This window comes from Myodes glareolus, chromosome 6 (genome assembly GCF_982192425.1).
Source record: "Myodes glareolus chromosome 6, mMyoGla1.1, whole genome shotgun sequence".
Classification (NCBI taxonomy): domain Eukaryota; kingdom Metazoa; phylum Chordata; class Mammalia; order Rodentia; family Cricetidae; genus Myodes; species Myodes glareolus.
In genome coordinates, this window is record NC_142031.1 from 4,717,664 (window position 1) to 4,736,294 (window position 18,631).

An 18,631-nucleotide genomic window follows, 5' to 3' on the forward strand; every position below is an offset into this window, starting at 1 on the left:
AGCGGCCCATTGGTCTTCCTCTGGGGCTACGCCTTTGGGGCGGGGACATAAGGGCGCCACGCCTCCAAGGCGTCCGGGTCTGGTCAGCGCGTCCCAACGTCACTTCCGGCGTGGCGACGGCGGCGTCTTCGCACAGGGGGCCGGGCAGTAGTTAAGTCTTGTGGGCGGTGGAAGTGGTCTATCCCGGAGCAGTGAGGCCGGTGTGAGCCGGCTGGACCGGCCGGGTGAGGAGGGCGCGGGAGAGGGAGGCGGCGAACCGCCCCGGGCGCTGACCGGTGAGTGGCGGCCGCTTTCCGCTCCGGACCTACAAGCGCGGCGTGGGCTTGGGTCACCTGTGCGCAGCCGCCGGCCTTGCCCTACTGGCTGTGCCTCGGGTGCGCGGCGGATCAGTTCGGGTTCACGCTTGTCTATCCCCAAATTTGCATTTTCTTTTTTTTTTTTCACTTGCACCCTACCCCGACCCTGTCCTGACCTGCACCATGCGCTCCCACTCTGCTTTCTCCCACCTGCCAACCCATGCCACTCCCCGCCCCTGAGAGGCTGTCACTCCACTCCGGCTGTGCTCCGCGTGCAAACGTCTAACCTTGACCCAAGCCTTCATCCCAACACAGGTGGCTGTTAAAGGGTCCAACTCACGCCAGTGTAAGGGCTGACCAGAGCGTGATGTTTGCCTTCCTTTCCAGATTATGGACGGTTCCTTCGTACAGCACAGCGTGAGGGTTCTGCAGGAACTCAACAAGCAGCGGGAGAAGGGCCAATATTGCGACGCCACGCTGGATGTGGGGGGCCTGGTGTTCAAGGCACACTGGAGTGTCCTGGCCTGTTGCAGCCATTTCTTCCAGAGGATCTATGGGGATGGCTCAGGAGGCAGCGTCGTCCTTCCTGCTGGCTTCGCTGAGATTTTTGGCCTCCTGCTGGACTTTTTCTACACTGGTCACCTCGCCCTCACCTCAGGGAACAGGGATCAGGTGCTTTTGGCAGCCAAAGAATTGCGGGTGCCAGAGGCTGTGGAGCTTTGTCAGAGCTTCCAGCCCAGGACCTCAGGGGGACAGGCACCAAGTGTCCAGAGCGGACTGGGGCCACCTGCCTCCCAGGATGTGAAAAGCCACCTCAAGGAGCCAGCAGACTTGGACGAGGAGGAAGTTTTCAGGACTCTGAGCTTGGCCCCTGGGGATCAGGAGTCCAGAGACAGTCAGCAGTCCCAGCTCGACTCCCCTGCACAGAGCAGCCCCTCCTTCCTCTGCGGGAAAGGCAGGCAGGCTGTGAAGCCTCGTCCCTCAGAGGACAGAGAGTCCGAGGACTGCAAAGAGCCTCCAAGGCCTTTGGAGGCTGGAGGTGCCCCGCTGCAGGGCGAGAGCAATGAGGTACTGCTACCGGGGTGTAAGAACTGGGGGGGCAAGCTTAAGGGTACAGATGGACGCTTCTGGAGTTAAACATAGGAGGCCAGCAGCCTCAGGTGACCTTTCTGCAAGCTACACTTAGCCATGGTTGTCAGCTTCCTGGGGGTGGAGTGAGCATCAGGGGTACAAGTGTTCCCTGAGGGTTGAGAAACCTGGCCAGCTCCCTGGAAACAGAGCCCCTTTCCTCTGAGGCCGGGATTTACCTGTGGTCTTCCCTGGACCCCTGAAGAAAGGGGACCATCAGGGATAGGGCTTGGGTTGGAATTCAAGCTGGGTCCCTGAAGCTACTGCTGATACTTTGGTGACCCTGCCCCTCCTGCTGCCTCCTCTCACTTTAGTGGGAAGTGGTGGTTCAAGTTGAGGACGACGGCGATTCTGTTTCTGAGCCTGAAACTGTGCTGACCAGGAGGAAGTCAAAAGTCATCCGAAAGCCCTGCACTGAGGAGCCAGCCCTGGGTGCAGGTTCCCTAGCAACCGAGCCCACTGACAGCAGGAAAGGTGCAGCGGTGCCGGTTGAATGTCCCACGTGCCATAAAAAGTTCCTCAGCAAATACTACCTAAAAGTCCACAACAGGTAACCACTCTGTTTTTATAGTATCTTTTCCCATGCGCCCTTCTGTGTTGAGGGAAGGGTCCTGTAATCCCCTCCTCTGGGCTCTGTGGGGGCTGGAGGACTCTACGTTAGGCCCACACGGTGCCTGGTTGGCATGCCTCTCCATCCTCCCTGTCTTCCTGTGGATCGTGAGTTTGTGGACACCTAAACAGTAGGTTCTATCACCGTGACTTCTGCCCACGTGAGACATGAGACAGACCTGGCTCCTTCCTGAGCTGGAGCGGAGGTCTGACTGTAGGGCGTTCTGAAGTCTGGCAGTGTAGGCTTTGACAAGAGGCTAATCCCCAGGACTGAGGCCGCCTGTGTTTCTAGGGATATTAGCTCTGGGGGTAAGAAGTATAAAGGACCACTTGTCCGGCTGGGACCCTGGTAGAACTGTGGAGTTAAAAAGAAAGACTTTACTGTGTAAACTTACATAGACCAAACTGGCCTTGAACTCAGAGATTACCAGTCTTTCCCTCCTGAGTGCTGGTGTTAAAGGCCTACTCCATCATACCTAGCCCTAGGACTGTTTTTGTTTAAAAAAACAATCAGGGTCTCTCTATATAGCCTGTAACTCACTATGTAGACCAGACTGGCCAGGAACACAGAGATCTGCCTGCTTTAAGTTAAAATTACTTAAAAGCGAGTGCCACAGATACAAGTCATCTTAGGTGCTTGGTAGCCATGCGGCTGTGCGAGGCTGGTGTTGAGCCACGTATTGTTGGTATGATACTCTGGGAAGCTGCTGGTGCTCACCTGGAGTGGGCTTGGGACCCATTTCCCATCCCTGTGCTTTGGCCCCGTGATCTTCAGTGCTAGGGTCTGACCCCTAGGGCCTTTACCACTCAGCTACATCCCTAGCCCTTTTTCAGTGAGACAGGCCTTATCTAAATTACTGAGGCTGGCTGAAGTTAGTGATCCTTGTGCCTCAGCTTGGAGTAGCTGTGAATGAGCTGGGGGTATAGCTCAGTCTTTGTGTGTTTGCCTCACACGTGAGGCCCTGGGTTCAATCCCCAGTGCTGGAGAAAAAATATCGAAGCCAAGTAGCTGGGATTACCTTACAGGCCTCTGTCGCCCACCTAAGCTAAGGTGTAAGCTAAGCTAAGGGTAAGGAAGCTGTTCACTGAGAAAACCAACCTGTTGGGGACAGAATTAGCAATAATGTCTTGAGCTTGGAGCAAGCCTGGCTAGTTCACTCGGGCCACCCATGTCCTCCTGGGCCCCCGGCCCTCTCAGTATGAAATAGGAAGCACTGGAGGACTGTGAGCCAAGAGGTGATGAGGGCTGCCTTATCTTCAAAGGCTTTTGAACTTAATGGAACCTGCTGGTGAGACGGTGGGACCCCATGAGCCGCTGCAGCCATCCTTGTGACGTTCTTGTGATGTCAGGGAGATGAAGAGAGCAGAATCTGGTGGTGGTGTTTACATTTGATTTACTCGTGGGGGTGCAGAAGCCAGAGGACACCTTGAGGAGTGGATGTTCTCCCCCACGTGGGTCCTCTGGCTTGGCAGCCAAGAGCTTTTGTCCACTGAGCCATATCACCCATCTACCATGGGGTTGAAAGTGGAGCCCACATAGAGAGGCTACATAACCAGGCTGTGTCAGTCAGCTCTAACTCAGCCATTTAGCGAGGCTGGCGGAAGTAGGGCTGGCTCCTGGCTCCCAGCTGTCTCTCCAGGATGGGGCCACTTGGACCTGTGGCTACTGTGTCTTCCCTTCCTGAGGGTCTCTACACTGGAGGGGATTACTAGTCTTGCCCCTGCATATCCAACCTGGGTGTCACTGAACCTACATGGTGAGCCCTGACTGGCCTCAGGACACCCCCTCCTGTGTACCACAGCATAGGCCTGTGTAGGAGTGGGAGGGGTCCCGAGTACCAGAGAAGTGGGAAAGCCTCTTAGCCCCCACAACGCTGCAGCCTCTCTTCTCGGCAGGAAACACACTGGGGAGAAGCCCTTCGAGTGCCCCAAATGTGGGAAGTGTTACTTTCGCAAGGAGAACCTTTTGGAACACGAAGCCCGGAATTGCATGAACCGCTCAGAACAGGTACTTGGGAATTGGTCCAAGTATTTGTGGGCAGCAGCCCGGTGGCCTGTGTCTTCATGCCATCTGGGAAGGACCCCCAGGAAACTCTCCAGGATTATAAAATAAGAGCTGCAGGGGCCTTGGATGTCACCATGTCCACATCATAGTACAAGTGGGGACACTTGTTCAGAGGAATAAGCACTACAGGGATATTTTGGGTTAGCTCCATCCTAGGCTTGGAGCAAGGAAAGTGTTAGTGGGGGATGGCTGCTGGGAAGGGCCACCTTGCCTGTTCTCTTGCCCCAAGTGGGTAGTGTCTGGCTAAACCCCACCTTTCTCTTCCCAGAGACTGGTCATTAGCAGCTGGGCCCATCTCTAGCCTGTCTGGAGCTGAGCAGGGCCTGGCATGTGGTAGTGTGCAGTGCCCTGTGATGTAGGCAGGCAGGTTACATGTTGCCCTCTCCTACCCCAGCATCCCCTGCCCCAGGCAGACACTTCCCAGCAGCGTGTGGAAGCCCCTGCAGAGGCTGCCGTCGCCGGCAGAGGCCCTCCCTGATGCTGGCCCTGCTTGCCCTTCACACTGCCAGGTCTTCACATGCTCCGTGTGCCAGGAGACGTTCCGCCGGAGGATGGAGCTGCGGGTGCACATGGTGTCACACACTGGGGAAATGCCCTACAAGGTAGGCCAGCTGTTCCCCAGGTAACGGGTGGGATAGGGATGTGGACCCTTTTGCCTAGGGTGGTACCTGGCACCTCTCCCTTGAAGCCTGCCTTCCTTGCCCACCCAGTGACACTAGTATAGATAGGGCCACTGTCTCTAGCCCTACTGGCTCAGCATTTCTCTGGGCATGACATGGGTGGCTGAGCATTGCCCTGTCTTGGGAGCCAGCCTTCAGCAGATCTGGGTTAGGCCTCCTTCACCATGGTGCGGCTGTGCTGGTGCTGACTAGGCCTGTGTTTTCAGTGTTCCTCCTGCTCCCAGCAGTTCATGCAGAAGAAGGACTTGCAGAGCCACATGATCAAGCTGCACGGAGCCCCGAAGCCCCACGCAGTAAGTGCCAGGCAGGGCTGGGACACTGTGGCTCCTGAACGGCCCACCCTGTCCTTACCTGGCTCTGCTCCCTCTGCCTATCTCCTGCCTGCAGTGTCCCACTTGTGCCAAGTGCTTCCTGTCTAGGACGGAACTCCAGCTGCACGAGGCTTTTAAGCACCGTGGGGAAAAACTGTTTGTGTGTGAGGAGTGTGGGCACCGGGCCTCAAGCCGCAACGGGCTGCAGATGCACATCAAGGCCAAGCACAGGTGCGAGCCTCCTCCCTCCTCCCCGAGTGCGGCTGAGGCACGGCTGTCCCCTACCGTCCTGACTCCCAGATTCTCCTGTGCTTCTGTCCTCTGCCTGGACCCACCCCAGCCCTACTTGCTTAGCATGTTCCTGCCTAACGGATGGCTGAAAGGGGATGGCTTCCCCAATGATGGCCTCTGCCTTGTGTCCCTGTCCCAACAGGAATGAAAGGCCTTATGTCTGCGAGTTCTGCAGCCACGCATTCACCCAGAAGGCCAATCTCAACATGCACCTCCGCACACACACAGGCGAGAAGCCTTTCCAGTGTCACCTCTGTGGCAAGACCTTCCGTACCCAAGGTGAGGCAGGTCCATCCCCTCCTTCCCCGGGGCTCAAGTCAGCAACTGAGCTCCACCTTGTCCCCCACAGCCAGTCTGGACAAGCACAACCGTACCCACACGGGGGAGAGGCCTTTCAGCTGTGAATTCTGTGAACAGCGCTTCACTGAGAAGGGGCCCCTTCTGAGGCATGTGGCCAGTCGTCACCAGGAGGGCAGGCCACACTTCTGCCAGATCTGTGGCAAGACCTTCAAAGGTAAGTGGGCAAGCTGTGGGAGAGAGGGCCTGGCTTCCATTTCCTGCCTACCTGAGTTGGAGGGTCTACAGAGATCAAGGGAACAGTGGCTTCCCAGTGCTCCTTAGAACCTTCCAGCCAGCAGAGTTCTGTCTTCCATGTGCTAGGAGACATGAGAGTGGACCGGCTGTGACGGCGGAGGTGGGGGCAGGGCGCCCTGGACCTGGGCAATGGTGGCCTCGGTGTGGTGCTGTAGAGCCTGGAGTGGGGGAGACCCTGCCAAGGGCCGCCTCCTGTGCCTTAGGCCTTGGGACGCCTTGTCTCCCATCTCAGTCCTGTCCCTGCCGTGTTCCTTGCTCCTAATGCCGGTGGCCCCCTTCCTCCTGCAGCCGTGGAACAGCTACGAGTGCACGTCAGACGACACAAGGGCGTGAGGAAGTTCGAGTGCACCGAGTGTGGCTACAAGTTCACTCGGCAGGTAGGCCGCGCCCTGGGTCTCCTGCCCCTCCTCCACTCTGTCCCCGGCTCTGAGCGTCCCCTCTCCACAGGCTCACCTGCGGAGGCACATGGAGATCCACGACAGAGTGGAAAACTACAATCCACGGCAGCGCAAGCTCCGCAACCTAGTCATCGAGGACGAGAAGATGGTGGTGGTGGCTCTGCAGCCACCTGCAGACCTGGAGATGGGCTCCGCAGAGGTCATTGTGGAGTCCCTGACCCAGGGTGGCCTTGCCGCCCAGCTCCCCAGCCAGAGACTGTGTGCAGAGGAGAGCTTTGCCAGCCCCGGTGTCCTGGAGCCTTCACTCATCATCACAGCCGCTGTCCCTGAGGGCTGTGACACGTAGACCCTGCCCAGTTAGCCCCATCTGCCAATAAACACATGACTTTGAATTCACTTGTTCAGTGATCTGTTGATTGATCTTCTGCAGCTACGGGCCCAGACCAAACTGAAGGGCTTCCTCCCAGCCATCCCTCATGGTACCCATCCAGTGGGTACCTGGGCTTCCCCAGCTCTGGGAACCTCAGCCAAGCTGAGGAACTTGGCGGGAATGGAGGTGGCATCCACTTGCCATATAGCTCCTGTCCCTCACTGCTGCGGGCCAATGGGTAGAGTCCTGACTTAGCATAATATAAGTGAGGCCAGCCATGGGTTGAACCTCAGAAGTTGGGCACAGTAGTCAGGGCCCATGGTCATGACTTCATTGGCCAGAGTTAAGTCAGTTCAGTGAAGCTGAACATGGCCAGGGACAGCTAAGAAGCTGGTCTTGACTGGCTGTATGCCCAAAGGAACCCACCCCTTGGAAGGGTCCTATTTTGATCCAGACCTTGAATGGGCAGGGTCATAGGTCCCGCCCCTTCTAGAGCATGGTGCTGTGGGTCACGGATGCGGCAGATGCATCTTCAAATTGCTTAACTCGTTTGTCTCCCGGTGAGCCTGGAAGACTTCCTGCTTCATCCGCATGTTCCCACTGGCTGGCGCATTGCTCACGCTTCTCAGACAGGTACTGAGAAAGCTCACTGGGTGGGAAACCTCGGCCGAATTACTGGGGGCTTTCTCATGCCTGCTTGGCCTGTTAGCACACAAGCTCAGGGGCCTGAGTTGCTTCAGGAAGCTGCTGGGGCTTCCTCAGCACGGTAGCCAAGCTCTAGGTCAGAAGTACAAGACTTTTTTATGAGCTAGCTGGGGAAACGGTCTGATGTCATCTTTGCCACACTGTTGATTGAGGCTGTCACCAGTACTTCCTGGTTAGAGGAGGCACAGACCTTGATAGGTGTGTCAAACAAATATGGACACACTGAAACATCCCACCCCATCCAGGGCTGGGCCAGTGGTGGTCATGGCCCCAGAATCTGGAGCTGGGCTTTGCCTAATCCCCTTGCTCCATGAGATGCCATACTCCTCCTGCCCTTACATACACTAATTTCCCTGGTGTTGGGAGGCTAGGAAGATGGGCTTCCCTCAGAACACACCTGACTCCTTTTCGTTCCCTGGCCATTAGCAGCTGAGGGAATCGTGCACCCCAGGTTTGCCAGTATAGGCCATAAACAGCTTGTACTGAAGCTAATAAAGGTCACAGTTGGGGTGTGGCTTAGTGGTAAAACACTCAGCATGGGTGAAGTCCTCAATCTGTCCTCAGGGATCCTAGCCTGTTTCTTTTCCAGCCAGGCATTGGGCTCCCCTGGATTTGGATAGGCTCTGGGGGAGGAGATTGAAGGCTGGTGTGTGTGTGTGTGTGTGTGTGTGTGTCTCACAGCCTGTTTGGAAACCCTCCAGAGTTGTGATTCTCAATCTTCCTAATGCTGCCACCTTTCAATATAGTTACTCATGTTGTGGTGACCCCTACCATAAAATAAACTTCACTAGCAGGGCGGTAGTGGTGACCGCCTTTACTCCCAGCACTCGGGAGGCAGAGGTAGGTGTGTCTCTGTGAGTTGGAGGCCAAGTCTGGTCTACAGAGTGAGTTCCAGGACAGGCTTCAAAGCTACAGAGAAACCCTGTTTTGGAAAAAGAAATAAAACAACAACAAAATTACTTTTGTTTCTACTTTGTAATTGTAATTTTACCGTTATGGATTGTAATGCAAATACCAGGTTTCTGATGGCTTTGGGGGTTGTGACCCTCAGGTTGAGAAGCACTGTTCTAAAGGTACCCTCCTAGGTTCAAAGTCTATCTCACTGTGGGTAGGAACCTACCTTTGCAGTACAGTACATCATGTGTGTATTTCACCTTGAGGAGAGAAAGGACCTGAGAGGCTCTGTGATGCTGGACTCCCAATCCTACCTCCTATGTCTGCATTTGCTCTGCTCTATGATGCTGGACTCCCCAAACCTACCTCCTGTATCTGCATTCACTATTTAGATCTACCTCCCACCACCAGTGTTGGCCTCTGCATACAAGGATTCCCAGAAGACAAAGCAGCAAGAAGATGAAGGCCAGCTGGAGGTGGTGGCGCACACCTTTGGCCCCAGCATTTTGGGAGCAGGCGATCTCGGAGTTTGAGACCATCCTAGTTTACAGCGTGAGCTCCAGAACAGTCAGGGCCGCATGGTGCAACCATGTCTTGAAAAACAAAGAGATGAAAGCCATGACACCCAGCATGTAGGAAACATTTTATTTCAAAAAATAGGGGAGCATCCGAAAACCTTAGAATGATGGACACAGAAGTCTAGAGAGTAGACAGAAATAAATACACAAATCTGCCCCAGCCACTGGTGTGACTGAATGCTGGTCACCTAAGGAAGGTGACCTCATTACACAAGTCTCTGAAGTCATAAATATAAGAAATACCTTATAGATCAGCAAATACCAGGCACAGAACTTTTCATAACTTAATTTTATCCTGACATATAAAAGCTTTATACATGTGACAGGGACAATCAATCCCATACCCAGGTATCCCAGCTTTCATCCCTGTTAGTGTAGCCATTGTGTCAAGTGATGGGTTACAGCCCAGAGCCCGTGGCAAAGGTGAAGCTGAGGGAGGGACTGTTCTGGACTCCTAGTGGGAGGACCACAGTGAGTGCCTACCCAGACGTGGGTCGTGATGTGCAAACCTGAGTATCTCTGGGAGTGGGCAGAGGGGCCCTGCGCAAGGGTGCACGATAAGGCAGGAGTCACTGCAGTCACAGGAGTGCGGCAGTGCAGCTCTTCCCCCGGGAAGCCCCTAGCCTGTCCCCAAAGGACCTGACAGTGGTGGCACACTTTCCCCAGCACTGAGCTTAGTTCCCAATACACAGGATTTCACCCTGACATGCCAAGGCACCCCATGGAGCATCAACACCTCTGGGTGGCAGCTTTTAAGGCTCACGGAAAGAGTTTACTAGGCCAAGAGGGAAGAGAGGCACTAGAGGGCTCGGCTGACAGCACCAGGGGACAGAAAGCACAGTTGCACACCCTACAGGAGCCCTAGGGCATCAGTGGGCCTGGGCTGGGACAGCACTGCCCCATACTCAGTCTTCCCCAGGGTCAGGCGCCAGGCAGAACATTTTAGAAACATGGATTTCAAACCAAACAGGATGACCTCTGCAGTGCATGGCACCAAACAGGAAGAAGGTAGGTGCCAGGGAAATTAAGGCAGCCTCCTCGGCCACTTGGCCAAGAAGACGACTGTGGTGTGTGATGGGGGCACTCCGTTCCTGGAGCCTCATCCGCCAGCCAAGTTCACCAGCGCACCCTGAACCTCGGCTTTGTCTCTAACGTGACAGTCCTAATGTCCTCTTCCCCACAAAGAGACATGACGACAAACTCCAGCAGAGAGACCTCTGGGTATCTTGAATGGTTTCAGTCCCCAAACCCACAAAACCACTCAAGGTCAGGGGTCCCGCTAGTCACGCACCTGGGCCTGAGCTCTCAGACATCCTATGTTTCCCACACGATGGCAGGAAAAGTCTAACAACGGTGACCTGTACATCTTCAAGTCAGACAGGGCCACTTGTCTCTTCTCCCAATTCCTCTACTTTTCGAGTTCAAACCTCAAGCATTTCAAACCTCGACCCAAGTGCTGGGGCTGCCCCGCTCCGCTTCCTTTAGAAGCAGGAGTCACTCCCAGGCCCAGTATCTGTCCACTCAGCCAAGGACCAGTGAGAGTCTCGAGGAGGCACAGTCTTCTCTAGCCTCACCTCTGCAGGTTTGGGACAGAGCCCCAGGGAGGGCCTCCTGGCCAGGACAGAGCAGGTACTATGTAAACAGACCCCTTCAAGCTCACACTGTGGCTTAATCCCCCAGCTCAGTCAGTCCTCAACTCCTGAAAGCCTACCCTGCAGTCTGGTGAGTCTAAGAGAAGTGCGAAGCTAGGTGAACAGACGGCTCCTTGGACCTGCAGCACTGGCTCTAGATGTGAGTTAAGCTCTCTGTTGTGGCCTTTGTCTTCCTGGGTCTCCAGTGTTCCAGGCCAGGCCACTTTCTGTCATAGGGACCCTGCTTTCTGCTCTGGGATCAAGCAGACCCAGGAAGTGGCAGCAAGGAGAGGCACACGGCACGGTGAGTTGGATACTACAAGCTGGAGGTAACTTCTGGAAGGCAGAGATACATGTTCTTGACCACACACACAGGTCACTATCAGCTTCCCTAGAAGCTGTGACACAGGCTCCGAGTGTATAGGAACCGTCACCCAATGCCTCTAGGGGCTGACTCAGCAGCCAGGAGCCACTGCTCCGGTTCATGTGCAAAAAGGAGAGGCCGCTCCTCTGTAGGTGCCAGGCCCCTTGTACAAAGGCCCTCTCTTGGGCCAGGCCTGGGCTAGTGCAGCTCGTCAGGGTTCTGAGGCAGCCTGTGGCGGCCTGCATCCATGTCACTGCTGCCACTATTCAGCTCAAAGCCACGGCCCCCTGCTGGTGTCTGTGGCATGAACTGGCGGAAGATGCTCACGCTGCCATGCCAGAAGGTGGGCTCCGGAAGCCGCCCCACCACACTCCATGCCCGGGTCTCTGGGTCATACGCCTCCACCACGTCCGAGAGTTCAAAAGTATTGTCATATCCCCCAGAGACATAGAGCTTGCCTCCCAGGACGGCCAGGCTGCCCCCGACATGTACCTGCAGGTCAAGGCAGAGGAGTGAGAAGCAGGCAACTGAGGCAGGGCAGACGTCCCTCCCTGATTGCTCTAGTAACTTCCAGGGAACAGCCAGTACATCATAGCCACAGCACTAAGAACCATCCTCAGCCAGCCTTCCAGGGAGTGTAGACAGCATAAGTCAATGTCTTCCTGTTCTCCAACCAGGAAAATGGGGCTCCCTGTGTGGTCAGTATGGTCTCCAGGTGTGGGCCACACCCAGTGTCCCTGCATCAGCCCGTTAGGGCCGGCTCATCCATTCTATCTTACAGATAGGAGACAGTATGCTGGGACAGCCATCAGTGATAGCTAGGAACAGAACCTGGTCAGATAGGGCAAAGTCTCCCAAGAGCCACCACACCATCGGAGATAGGAGACCCTGACCAGATGAGGTCTGCAGCGGGGGTGCTGAGTTCATGGCACACGCACTGCACGCATTCAATAAATACATTCCCAGGCCAACTCCTTAGGAAGCAGCTGGGGTGGATAGTTCCCGGACCTGTCTGAGCCCATCCCCTCGAGCCACAATGGCTGCTAGCCTTCACACAAACACGCCAGCCCTGGGGCCTCTCTCTGCACTTGCTGCCTGCCTCTCTGTGGAAAACTTCTCGAGATTCCTCACCCTCTTCTGCTCGATGGCTCAGTGACCACTAGCCTGGTCTTGAGATCCTATTTAACAACTGGTACCGGCGAGCGCAATTAGGGTAACACCTGGAGAGAACTCAATACAGGCCCCACCCACCATGACTGTCTCCCAAGCACTCTGTCTTAATGACAGTCCAGTTGCAAAAGCAGGACCAGCCTGCACTTACAAACGCTGGCACGCCTGCACATTTACCTGATTCATAGACGGGATCTTATCCCATTCATTCTTGGAGGGGCTGTATACATCCACCTCGGCAGAGTCGTCCCTGTGGAAGGAAGGGAGGCAAAGACAGTCAGACAAAAGCAGTGGCACCTTGGGTGTGAAGGGCCAGCCAGAGAGTTCTCAAAGCAGCTGACTCCTCTGGGGACTTGTATGTATATTTTTGAGACAAGGTCTTGGTTGGTAGCCTGGACTGGCTTTGAACCCACTGGGCTATCCCTACACTCTGTTTTCTTTCCAGCAGAGACCAAAGAGCCACAGTTGGAAGGGGCTGGGCTGGACGGAGCTCCCTGGCTCCTCTCTCTTCAAGGCTGCTACCTCCCAGGCAGGGTCAACACCTTTGCCTCCCCCACCCCGGAAATCAACAGCAGGAGGCCCAGGACGGCAGTTCCCTTTACTGGTCAGGGATATCCAGGCATTTAGGTGGGGCTGAGGTAGCTTCCTGTGTGGACTGCACACAAGCAAACCGCAGGCTGAGTAAACCCCTCCCACATCCACCTGGAGGGTTAGCAATCAAAACTGACTACTGCCCTCCAGAAGGAGTCAGCAGGTGTCAGGATCCTGCCCTAGGACCTTAGGACAGGGAGGGCTTTCTCAAAGGTACTGGGCCAGCAGCCACTAGAGGGGCTGAAGCAAAGACCTGGCACTCTTCACAGTTGTATTTATAGCCAGCCCCTCCCCCTTCTTGAAGGCACCACAGGAGGTGTGGGGGGGGACTTAGGGAAGGGCCAGGCAGGCAGTGGAAGGTTCCAGGACATTCTCAGACCCAGGCTGAGGAAGGTTCCAGGACATTCTCAGAGCAGACCTTCAGGTCCCAGCATTTAAAGACATCAGGCCCCTCAGCCTCTTAGATGACAATGACACTTGTGTCCCCTTTAGGCTCCTCAGAGCTCACCCTGAAGGGCGGTGGCCTCCTATTTTGGGGGCAGGTCAGGCAAAGGTCACTGCTACTCAGCCAGGGAAAATGCAGGCTCAGGGCACACATACCTTTGGGCTCCCAGATCAAAGTCCAGGACCAATAGGAGACAGAGACTGTCGCAGCCCCACAGCTTCAGGCAGACTCCAGACTGGGGACGGGGAACATTGAATATGCACACACATGTATGTGCACACACACACACTACACACAGGGAATCCAGTTACCCTCCCAAACACTCAATAACCAGTCATTCAAGGCACATTTGACTGTGACCAGACAGATCATCAAAACCAGGGGACCACCAGGTGCTGGTGGCGCACGCCTTTAATGGCAGCACTCAGGAGGCAGAGGTGGGAGGATCTTTGTGAGTTCGAGGCCAGCCTGATCTACAAGAGCTAGTTCAGGACAGGCTCCAAAGCTACAGAGAAACCCTGTCTCGAAAACAAAACAAAAACCAAAAACAACAAAACAAAACAAACCAGGGGACCAGGCTAGGGTACAGCTGAGACATCTATCTCTGTCTCATTCAGAAACATGCATGCTATACATGTCCTGGTGGATGCATGGTAACCCACTAGCTGCTTAGCAAGGCAATGCCAAGACTTTACTACCCTTGAGGCAGCTTGATTAAGAAAACCTAGAAGGCCACAGAAATGGTCTAAGGGGTGGGACAAGCCTCAGCCTCCATCCCAGCTTGGGCCCCCTTTCCTCATCTATGAAATGGGCAGCACGGGTATGCTGAGCCAGAAACAGTATACCCAGGGCTCACCTGACGAAGTACATGAGTCCATTCAGAGTCACAGTCTTGGGTGCAAAGGACCAAGGTGGGAGCTGGCCACAGTCCACCAGTGACCACAGGTCAGTGTCTGGGTCATAGCATTGTATCACCATGGTCTCCTTGCCCGCCAGGGAGCCGATGGCGTATAGCCGGCCTCGGCAGGCGGTGGTGGAGCAGTTGTCCATGGGGTAGGTCATAGGCTGCAGAGCCTCCCAGGAGTCAGTGGTGTGGTCATAGCGCTCCGTGCTGTCGGCTGCCACCACGTACAGTAGCCCGTCCAGTACGGAAGAGCTGTGGTACTCTCGGGCCTTGAGCATGGGTGCCACCTCTGTCCACTCGTTCACACTTGAGTTGTATCGCCACACGCAGTCATAGAGCCGGGAGCCATCAGACCCGCCTGTCGGGGCACACAAAGGGCAGATGCTCAACCCACGTGCAGTGAGTCACCCACCTGTGTCTTCTCAGACTTCCGGGTAGGCCTCTCCCTGCAAAGGAATTAGCCTGATTCCCTTCACCCAAAACACATTTGTCTTCTTCTGGCCTCGCCAAGCGGTCACTGTCACTGAGGCAGGGCACAAGGCCCCTTCATTGCTGTCAAATCAAAGCCAAAAGATGCCGCTTCCAACAGTCCTGGACTGGGGTACAGCTAAGCTGGAGGAATGCTTACCATAGCATGCATGAACCCTGGCTTTGCTCTCCAGAGAGCAACACACCTGTAATCCCAGCACTCGGAAGTTTGAGTTGCTCTGGGCCACATGAGACCCCCATCCCCAGAAACAAAATGAGGCAGAGAACACTGGCTGCTCTTTCAGAGGGCCTGGGTTCCATTCCCAGCATTCATGTGGCAACTCACGACCATCCCTGACTCCAGTTCTAGAGGATCTGATGCTTTCTTCTGGCTTCTGTGGGCACCAGGTAAGAAGATGGTGCAGACTACAAGTCGGCAAAACACTCATACATTAATGGGTAAAATAGAGCTGGGCCATGGTGTGCACCTTTAATCCCAGCACTCAGGAAGGGGGCAGACAGGTCAGTTTCTGAGGTCAAGGCCAGTCTGGTCCAGGACGGCCAGGGATACATAGAGAAACCCTGTCTCAAAAAACCAAAAATAAGAATCAAACAAAACTACCCTCCGCCACACCATCACACGTAACTATCTCCTTCATTCAATCTCGGGGCTGGGCAGTTCTTCTGGAGAGACACTAAATATGGGATTTGGCCACCAAATCCTAGACATCCTGGACACTCTGAAACCAAGACTGTCAGAACATGAGAAGAAACCCACACTGTCACCCAAGAGACCTAACACCACAAACCACACTATCATACACCTCTGGGGTTCTAGTTTTGACTTTAGTGGAGAGTACAGAGACATGTTTCATTCAAACTCTTATCAAGCTACACAGATTTTTTGTGTGTGTCAACAAAAGGCAGTAATAGTGTAAATGAAATCTAAGACAAAACGCTCAGGGTATGAGGAGACTCCAGGAATCCCTGGCTTTCCCGGCTGGTGCCGTGAACAGGGCAGAGACATTCTGTCTCTCAACCCAGAGCTTTTGAGGGGAGTCTGAGGCATGTTATACAAACTGTGGGACTTTCACAGGGACGCTCTGAAGCAGCTGAAGCAGCTTCCTGGCCCCTCAGGAAAATCCCCCACCAGCAGCTGAAGGAAATGGTGGAGCCACCTGCCTCAACCCCATTAGCTGTTCAGCTGTGACACTCATTATCCAAGGGTGAGTCTGGCCAGTTCTCTGCTCAAAATCACCAGCCAGACTTCAGAGATGGGGGCAGGGTGGCAAGGGCGGAGCCCAGCAGAGCAGGGTCAGCCTCAGGTTAAGGAGGGCTGGATTCAGAGACCAGTTAGGAAAGCAGAGGCTGTCCCTGAGACCCACAGGCACACCACTGGAGTGGGCTTTTTGTGGAATGTGGAACACAGACCCTGACAGTCCAGCCTCATGCCTGACAGCCCGATAACGATAAGGGACAGAGGCCCCAGTGGTCTTTCCTTATATAGCAGTTCCAGAGGCCATCCCTGCTGGCCTGGAGAAGGAGGTAGCTAGCCTCCCCTTCAGTTTGATCATCAGGATTCATCCTTGGTAAAAAACGTGGGAGAAGCCCTGCACTGGGGCAGGCTGGGGCCCGCCTACAGTGACTCGGCAGTGTTTTGGGGTTTCAGCCAAGTAACTGGAAGAAAACCGCTCGACATGTGACCATGTTTACAGTCGTAGACTAGTGCAGCCTAAACACCATGTGATCCACAGTGCACCGCCGAGGTGCAGGCTCTAAGAAACCTTGTCACTGGTGACAAAGCTACTGAGTCAGGAGGCCCCTGTGGCTTAGCAGGGAGGGAGAAAAGTCCCAGCTTTGGGGAGGGTGAGATGCCTCACCAGGCGCCAGCCTGCAGCCTGTCCTCGCATTCCTTGGGGATTAAAAGAAAGCAGCCATTGTGCCAGGCCAATGCCCTGTCTCTTCTAACCCAAAAGGGAGAGGCACCTCCGGGGCAAGGAGTTGGCTAAGCAAGGCAGGCTGTACCACGTAGGGCGCAGAGACCTACAAAGCAGTTAAGTTTCTGCTCGCACAGGGGGCTCTTAAAGCTTGAAAGCAAATGGAAAAACTAGCGCAGTTCCTGCCAAGGGCTAAGTCGAGCTCTAGGTATCAGGTCCTCAGTGTCTCACTTGAAAAGCCCCAGAGCACTCACCCGTCACGTAGATGTCATTGCCCAGCGCCACGATGCTGTAGCCCCCGCCTAAGTGGTCGGGGAACTCGGCCAGGTAGCGCCACTGGCCTGTCTGCGGATTGTAGCAATCGACGGTGACCAACTCGTCGCAGTCCTGGTCGCAACCTCCCACCAGCACCAGGATCTCCGCTAGGCCGGTGGACGGGCGCGGACGCATGCGGGGGCAGGGCCCGCGGTCGTGTCGGTCGTAGCGTGCCGCCTGGAAGTCGCGGGCCTCGCGCAGCAGGCGCAGGCAAGGCGGGCAGCGCGCCACCAGCGGCTCGGCCTCCACGTGTGCCAGCAGGTAGAAGCGGCGCACGAAGGGAAGGCGTACGGCCTCCAGCAGCTGCGGCCAGTGAGCCGCGCGGCGCGGCGGGTCGGCGCGGACCCAGCGCAGCGCCAGCTGGTAGGCCGCCTCCTCCTTGGGCACGCACAGCCCGTCGTCGCGCAGGTAGCGCAGCAGGCGGGCCAGCGGCAGCCTCTCCAACTGTTCCGCGCCCAGCTCGCCCACGTGGCGCAGGATGAAGCGCTGCGCCGCGCTAGCCAGCCCCGAGCAGCTGAAGGCCTCGGCAAAGTCCTGCATGTCCAGGCAGTTGGCCAGGTCGAGCTGCTGCTGCAGGAAGGCGCCGCACGCCTCCTTCACGGCGGGGAACTGCAGCAGGTCCGCGGCGCGCAGTAGCGGCTCGGCGTTGTCGCCGCTCACGGCCACTCTGCCCGTGTAGCTGAAGTCCAGGAGCAGTTGCAGCATGTCGGGCGGCACCCCGTGCAGGCGCACGCGCTCGGCGCGGCTCTCGCGCAGCTGCCCCGCGAACATGGCGCGGAAGTAGGGACTAGCGGCCGCTAGTACGGCGCGGTGCGCGGGGAAGTCTCGGCCGCCCGCCGCCTCCAGGGTCACATCCAGGAACTTGCGCTCGGCGCGCAGCTGACTCAAGCCGCGCAGCAGGCTCAGGGCGTGCGCGGGATCGGAGAAGGGCAGCACGGCCAAGGGCGCCGGCCGCTCCATGACCGGGGACTGCGGGCTCAGGGACGCCCCGGCTCTCCCGGCACCGCCTCTATAAATATGCACAATATGCAGTACAGAACCTCCGTGGGCGGGGTCTGTCGGGGCGGAGCGCCACGGGCCACGCCCCCACGTAACCCTTTCATCCCCGGAGCTGCGGGCAGGTTGAGTCACCGCCGCCTACGCCGGCTCCCTTTCCGCCCTTCCGGGGCTTCCAACCGCCTCCGCGGACGCCCAGGTGGCAACGGCGGGCGACAAGTGCGTGTTCCGAGGTGTACTAACCATCCTCCAGCCCAGCGGTTTGCAGAGCGAGGCCCGGAGAGGCGAGCTCGGCGCCCGAATCCACAGTCACTCCTTTGGTTCCAGGTTCCCTGTTGCGCTCCTGGGAACATCTGAGTACGTGATCCTGTTTTCAGTTCCGTTGGCTCCGGGGTAGTTACTTAAGCCCACCCCCCCCCCCCCGTCAGATTTCAAAAGTAGTATTTGCACAATTCAGCACCAAAGCACGAACAAATTCAAGAGTTTCGTTGTTTGTTTTTTTGTTTGTTTGTTTTGTTTTTGTTTTTGTTTTTTTTGGCGCGTTTAAGCAAAACCGGGCCAGATTCCAGGAAAGCGCTCCACTGTGTTCATGCCTGAGTTCAAAGCGAGCAGTCAAGTCTGTTCAGCATAGAAGCAGTAGTTTACTTTCCGAGTCTACTCCTTCAGGCTACTCACGATGGGTAGGAGCAGGTCCGTCCGGGGAGTGCCTTAAAAAGGTGGAGATGGAGCCGCTCAGCAGTCACGGTTCTCTGAGTGGGTCGGTTTGTGCTGTACGTAAACGCAACTCTAGGAACGGGAGCCTACACTCGGAAGACACGTGTGAGTTTTGCTTTGCTTAGTTTTAGGGAAGTGTGGAGAATGAAATATCTGTGCCCCACCTCATTTCTGAAA

The 18,631-nt window shown here is 55.9% G+C and overlaps 2 protein-coding genes across 3 annotated transcripts; one reads left to right on the top strand and one right to left on the bottom strand.

Moving 5' to 3' along the window:
* Positions 1-141: 141 nt before the first annotated feature.
* Positions 142-6,768, top strand: Zbtb48 (zinc finger and BTB domain containing 48). Of its 2 annotated transcripts, none has more exons than XM_048415874.3 (11): positions 142-275; positions 684-1,364; positions 1,739-1,974; positions 3,930-4,041; positions 4,608-4,700; positions 5,006-5,071; positions 5,166-5,320; positions 5,523-5,659; positions 5,730-5,894; positions 6,263-6,351; positions 6,422-6,768. In XM_048415874.3, exons 2-11 carry the CDS (start codon positions 687-689, stop codon positions 6,716-6,718), a joined length of 2,028 nt encoding a protein of 675 aa, XP_048271831.3. In that variant the 5' UTR covers positions 142-275; positions 684-686; the 3' UTR covers positions 6,719-6,768. The 2 variants fall into 2 exon arrangements, with proteins under 2 accessions (XP_048271831.3, XP_048271807.3); XM_048415850.3 differs by having other exon boundaries at positions 143-275; positions 4,985-5,071.
* A 2,204-nt stretch (positions 6,769-8,972) lies between these two features.
* Klhl21 (kelch like family member 21) lies at positions 8,973-18,123 on the bottom strand. Its single transcript, XM_085690142.2, has 4 exons — positions 16,684-18,123; positions 13,977-14,382; positions 12,262-12,334; positions 8,973-11,406 (listed from the first exon to the last, which is right to left on the bottom strand). The coding sequence occupies exons 1-4, from the start codon at positions 17,702-17,704 to the stop codon at positions 11,113-11,115; spliced, it is 1,794 nt and encodes a 597-aa protein (XP_085546268.1). The 5' UTR covers positions 17,705-18,123; the 3' UTR covers positions 8,973-11,112.
* Between the last annotated feature and the right edge of the window lie 508 nt (positions 18,124-18,631).

Excerpts from the sequence above, each read along its gene's own strand:
- Klhl21 (XM_085690142.2), bottom strand. The coding sequence starts at position 17,704 with ATGGAGCGGCCGGCGCCCTTGGCCGTGCTGCCCTTCTCCGATCCCGCG. Across the intron at positions 14,383-16,683 it reads CAATGACATCTACGTGACGG|GCGGGTCTGATGGCTCCCGG; the intron begins GTGAGTGCTCTG and ends GTGCCCCGACAG. Across the intron at positions 11,407-12,261 it reads AGATCCCGTCTATGAATCAG|GTACATGTCGGGGGCAGCCT; the intron begins GTAAATGTGCAG and ends CTTGACCTGCAG.
- Zbtb48 (XM_048415850.3), top strand. The coding sequence starts at position 687 with ATGGACGGTTCCTTCGTACAGCACAGCGTGAGGGTTCTGCAGGAACTC. Across the intron at positions 4,701-4,984 it reads CTGGGGAAATGCCCTACAAG|TGTTCCTCCTGCTCCCAGCA; the intron begins GTAGGCCAGCTG and ends CTGTGTTTTCAG. Across the intron at positions 5,072-5,165 it reads GAGCCCCGAAGCCCCACGCA|TGTCCCACTTGTGCCAAGTG; the intron begins GTAAGTGCCAGG and ends TCCTGCCTGCAG.